Source organism: Priapulus caudatus, unplaced genomic scaffold (genome assembly GCF_000485595.1).
Source record: "Priapulus caudatus unplaced genomic scaffold, Priapulus_caudatus-5.0.1 Scaffold93, whole genome shotgun sequence".
NCBI classification, from domain to species: Eukaryota; Metazoa; Priapulida; class Priapulimorpha; order Priapulimorphida; family Priapulidae; genus Priapulus; species Priapulus caudatus.
Genome location: NW_014577154.1, coordinates 372398 through 378153, shown reverse-complemented (window position 1 = coordinate 378153; position 5756 = coordinate 372398). Strand labels below are relative to the sequence as shown.

The window sequence follows — 5756 nt, the reverse complement described above, 5'->3', positions numbered from 1 at the left end:
CGATCGTCGGACGGTTTCTTTCCTTCCTCCCCTGAAAACGACGGTCGTCGGATGGTTTCTTTCCTTCCTCCCCTGAAAACGACGGTCGTCGGACGGTTTCTTTCCTTCCTCCCCTGAAAACGACGGTCGTCGACGGTTTCTTTCCTTCCCTGCAGCGGAGGAGGGCGACGCAGAGGAGCGAATGTCGGTGCTCACAGAAGCTTCGCGCATCATCGGCGAGGGCATCGACAACGTACAGCGCTCGCGCTACGTCTTCGGCGCCATCTGCGTCGTCAGCGTCTGCCTGCTCGCGCTCACCGTCAACATCGAGTTTCCGTGGGGCACGCAGAGCGTCGCCGTCGCGCTGCGCATCTGCATCTCGGCCGCCGTCGCTTACAGCTTCTGGATGGCCGTCGTTGAGAGCCGCAAGGAGATTGTGTCGATGTTGGCTGCGACCGCGGGGCTGCGCGTGTGCGTCAACACGCTGCAGCGCGGCTCGACCGCAGGTCGGGAGGAGAGGGATGCGCGCGAGACGACGAGCGGGTAGCTCTAGGAGAATATCGATTTTCTGCTCGCGAAGGACCGGGTCGAGATTGGGTTTCGGGTCGAGACTTTAGCAAGCGCGCGGCGGGCAAAAAGCGAGGCATCTTTTTCGGGTCGGGCGATTGACGTGATATCTGTGAGTATAAAAACATCTAGCCGTGTGGCTGATCATGTGTAATTTACATTGCGTGGCATTTTGCGCTGTATATTCCGTTCGTGCTCGACTGTAGCCATGCGCGTGATGTTATTAATTGCCAATGTGATTTCATGACGTTTTTAAACGTATCACAAATTGTGTTTGATCATTAATTTTGCACATCATTGCACATTCCGTTACTAAAGTGTGATCATTTTCAATCCAATCATGTCTGATAAAATGATGTATCAGTAAGTAGTAATATCTGTTACAGCATAAGAAGTCACGGCCAGCGTGATTTCAATTAGTATGCAAAATACACATTACAAAAATAACCATGATGGTTGCCACGGTGATTTATATAGGAATTATTTACACCAAACTTGTGTTTAATCACGAAATTAATTATGAAGTTTAATACAGGTTATAAATAGCAAAATTTGGTAGCATAAACCACACCTTTACTGTTTTTCAGTTGGGCTTGATTTTTATACTGTACTCTTATATGTATTGGATTATGCCAAGAATATCTAGTCTTAATTTCTTTTTCTGTTTAGATATAGAACATTGACTTTTTCTGAAAGGTAACTGCTACAAAATTCAGAACATTGCACAATGGATCATGTTACGAATTTGCACGTGACACTACTGTTATTCGAGTTTCTCAATCATGCTTATAAATACTGTATATACCGGGTAATGTACTGTTTCCAATTTGTTTGTGTTAATTAGGCCAACTTTTTTGGGGGGATTTACAGAATTTTTTTGTTGTTGACTCGGTAGGGTAAAAAAAAAATTGTCAGATCTAACAAGTCAAAATACAGTGATACTGTTATACATGATATGAATACCTGTTGTGATATTTCGTTGCAATCTGTCAAATTCAATTCGTGAACATCATGCGCAAAGCATCGAATACAATCGGCAGAATTCGTGTTTAGATTTTCAGCCAAAATGTTAATTAGCTTGTGTCACAAACATTCTTTATTGGTGTAAATCATTAACTTTAAAGTTATAAGGGGAAACGCGAGACCGTCTTGTAGCAGTTCTTCCCGAATAATATGATTTACATTACATTAGGCAACTCTGCAACAGATGTTCCAGGCTAACAGGAATACACTGACCTATACACATGCTTGCGTTCATCACAATTACACTTTAACCATTCCCATCAATGTTACGTGGCTGTCGTTGTCTGACTTATAGTGCGCGAAGGGAACATGGTACGGAAGTTTGCGAGGATGAAAACGCGCTCGGAATCGCCGGATGCGGATAATCGATGTTTCTCTTCATGGTGAAACGATCTGCATTTTACAGAGTGAGAATATCGCCAGCCTTGTTCTCCAATAGCATCTCCATGGACTTGACAGCGACGCACCACTCAGTCAGTCGCTCCTGCATGCTGGCAATCTGAAACAACATCATAATAAACCGACCACTTCAGCAAAACTACTCCCCTTCGCTTGGTGACACTCATACAAACAACAATATACTAGAACGATGTGAGAATTAGTTCTTCTGGCAAGGACATAAAACCGTAGATATTGAAATCAAACACTGATCATACAATGCTACACAAAACATGTCTTAACATTCTCTCGCCATATGATGCTACATTTATAATGCAACTACAACTGTATAATGAATTGTAGGCATTTGCAAACACCAGAAAAATATATAACAATAATAATAGAAAGTAAATACAAAGAAGACAAAATAAAAATAAAAATAATTTAAGAAAAATAATAAAAGTAATGAAAGTGTCAATGACACTGTAGCTCACCTTGGGTGTGATAGAAGAGGGAGGGGGATATATAAAGCAAGAGTATATATGGGAGAACTCCCATTATGTAGCATATCTCCCATTATATACTCTTGATAATGATATATGTATAAGTTTTGATGCAAAAATAAATGTTTCAGATCTGAAAGTCTGAAATCTTGACGAGACATGGCGCTACGCCTAAATTATCGCCATTTTGGTTTTTGCCATATCACGCAAATAAAAACAATAAATTATTCCAGTCAAATTACTGTAATGAAGTATCTAAAACACAATATTTACATGTATATTGGTATGATTGTAGAGTTGTTGACCAGTTAGACGAAATAAACGTAATAGGACGTTGTCATCTCTCCCATAGGAGTAACAACTGTTTTGGGGCTAGCCTTACACATTCACATACCAAAATTTCACAAAATCGAATGAATTTAGATGGCCATTTTCATTTTTGCCAAAAAGTGGGCGTGGCTCGAAAGTAGGTCGTCTGGCGTGCTCCAAAATATGAAGTTTAAATCTCTCCCATAGGAGTAACAACTATTCAATTTGATACGTGGCTCAAACGGTTCTTGAGTTATCATTGACCGTAGGCAGACACTGAAAATGCATAGTGAAATTGCCAAAATCTACCTAATTTGCATAATTTAAAAAAATATCAAAACCTGTGTGATATGTTTTGGGGCCAGTCCTTATTCATTTACATACTAGAAAAGAGCAAAACCCATTGAACCTGAACTGACTTATATGGCCATTTTCATTTTTGCCAATAAGTGGACATGGCGCGAACGTAGGTCAACTGGCGTGCTCCAAAATAGGACGTTCAAACCTCTCCCATAGGAGTAACAACTATTTGCAATTTGAAACATGTGGGTCAAACGGTTCTTGAGTTATCGTTGACCGTAGCCAAATGTTGACGGACGGACGGACGGACGTACGACGAACGACACAATCCATGGCAATAGCTCATCTTGACGATGTCAATGCGAGCTAATAAAAACACATGACGCGGAAGGAAAAGGAGAAAAGAATAGGAACTGGTGGCGCCTCCCGCTGGGATATTGTCGTACCTGTTGCAGGTCAAGCACTCGTGGCTGCACCCAGGTCATGTGCACCTTCTGCTCAGTCTCATCGATGGAGCCTTTGACGAGCCCCAGTGACAATGCCTTCATAACCAGCAGTTCCACCTGATAAACAACAGACATGTGAGCTAATGAAGACGTGACGAGGACGGCGGGGCCATCTCTATGGGACGCAGGCCCTCTGCCACTACCACAAGTGGGTTTGTCAAGCTCATCACTCAATGCCACTAAGCTATCAAATTAATGTGATGAACATAGGATATTGGGAACAATGAAGTGCACTGCACATCAACACAACAAATTGCACTCCAATACTAATGTTAAATCCGATCCTGATGTAGATGAAAGAGGTAAGCTTATCAAACTTGCATAATCTCTTAATAATATTCATGATGCTCTCCTTTTTATCTAAAGATTTGATCCAACACATGCATTTTACAAACCTCGTTCACTGGAAGCCGGGTTTCTCCGGCTATTTGCTCAAATGTTAGCTGTCTGTTGTTAGCTGGCCTCTTGAAGGTCATCTAAGAAATACAGCAGGGAGAAATTACAAAATAACATGTACACAAATTATGCATACATTCGTCTTATTATCTTCATAACGAAAATATTCTGTGACAAGTGATTTTCTTGCATAATACCTTGGACTTTATCGAGTTGCTAATAATAATATCACTTAAAACTCATTATGTTTGCCGAGAGGAAATGCTCATGAATAGAGGAGACGATTTTCAGTAATTTATAGAATTGGAAACAACTACGTATACTTGAGCTCTGTACAATATCCCTTGTGTTGTAGCAATGCAATCCGACATACCTCCATCAAACAAAGCAACGAAATCTTTTGTCTCATAGCTAGTTCATGTGCGGCCAAATCCGGCTGAAAATAAATAACACTGAACCTTACTACCACTTCTAGTTACTGTTCGAGAAAATGTATAATAGTACACCTCATTAAATACCATGGACCTATACATAATCAGAAAGCATTTACACATCCCTGTGGCCCCGAGTACGACTGAACTGTAATCCTCCTCATAAATCTATTCGAGAACAAATTCATTCGAATTTAGTCATCTATCTTAAGGCAAGACTATAAGTATAAGTACCTGCTTAGTCCAGTAGGGTCTGAGACTTTCATACTTAGCTATGTTACCACTGTTGAAAGCGAATAGCATGTCAACAAGCCACTGCTTCTCTGTACCCTTCAGCGCATCCAAAATAGGGTGGGCCAACTACAATATTAAATTTGCGCATTATGAAAATCAAATTAACAATTGCTTTTTTAATACAAACCCATTAGTATTTACATTATACAATGAGCAACACTAGCCACATGTGACTCTTACGTGATAATATTATGCACCGACGCGAATCTACTGTCATCAACACTGCAGACATAAACCATCACTGTACGCTATGTAGAGATTATTTCAATTGCATCCACATCACTGATGTTCCAATTTTAATGACTGAGGTAAGAACAAAATCGTTCATCATCAACTATTCATTGCTGAGATAGCATCAATAATTATTACTCAAGCCCGAGAAACTAACCCGACGAAACTACTCCTCATAATCGTCACACAGTTTCCTGTCCAGCTTTTATATCGTTATTACAGAATGTATTGCTCGGGGATGATATTGTTGGACACGTGGTAAGAACTCTTACGTAATCATCATAGCTGTGTATATACTTACTAGCTCCCCAAAATTATATACACCGTCACCCAAAATAGCAGCCAGACCCAGATGAAATGCTCGGTCCTGCTTTTCAGGTTCTGTAAGTTAACACATTATCAAGTTGTTATGTGACAATTTCCAATGCGCGCACGAGCACGCATGCACGCACATGCACACACTCGTAAAATGCTTTTATTTATAAACATCTCTATGGACTATCAATTGACACTCTATCTCATTGTATATCATGTCGTTTTTTTATTAGGTGAGAAAATCGTATGCCTAACAATTCACAACACGACCAGGGAACAATTTCCAGGCAAAAATTTGCATAGCAAATGTGCGATACAAAATAAATTTTGCATAGCAATTGGATAAATTTGTATAGCATTTTCAGACAATCACAGTGCAAATTTACACCGCAGTGCATGCTTGGCGTGTTATCGTGTCGGCCTGTGACAGGCACAGCTAGTTTAAGCCTAGGACACACTAGCGATTCTGTACGCTGCCCGGCAGCGTTTAAACAGCGTGCGTGCGTGCGTGAGTAGGTCTTTGT

General features: G+C 40.8%; 2 protein-coding genes across 3 annotated transcripts in view; one reads left to right on the top strand and one right to left on the bottom strand.

The window, feature by feature from the left end:
* Positions 1–1355, top strand: part of LOC106804933 (putative neutral sphingomyelinase) — a 19301-nt gene extending 17946 nt beyond the window's left edge. For both annotated transcript variants that reach the window (XM_014806343.1, XM_014806342.1), the window contains exon 8: positions 156–1355. In XM_014806343.1, coding sequence (XP_014661829.1) covers positions 156–526 — 371 coding nt within the window. In that variant the 3' untranslated portion in view covers positions 527–1355. The remainder of the gene's footprint in view (positions 1–155) is intronic.
* Positions 1356–1485: 130 nt separating this feature from the next.
* The window catches only part of LOC106804934 (26S proteasome non-ATPase regulatory subunit 13-like), an 8395-nt gene continuing 4124 nt past the window's right edge, over positions 1486–5756 (bottom strand). Inside the window, exons 5-10 of the mRNA XM_014806344.1 lie at positions 5219–5298; positions 4627–4752; positions 4335–4397; positions 3961–4041; positions 3506–3622; positions 1486–2068 (exon numbers count right to left, since the gene is read on the bottom strand). Of these exons, the coding sequence (XP_014661830.1) occupies positions 1970–2068; positions 3506–3622; positions 3961–4041; positions 4335–4397; positions 4627–4752; positions 5219–5298 (566 nt within the window). The 3' untranslated portion in view covers positions 1486–1969. The remainder of the gene's footprint in view (positions 2069–3505; positions 3623–3960; positions 4042–4334; positions 4398–4626; positions 4753–5218; positions 5299–5756) is intronic.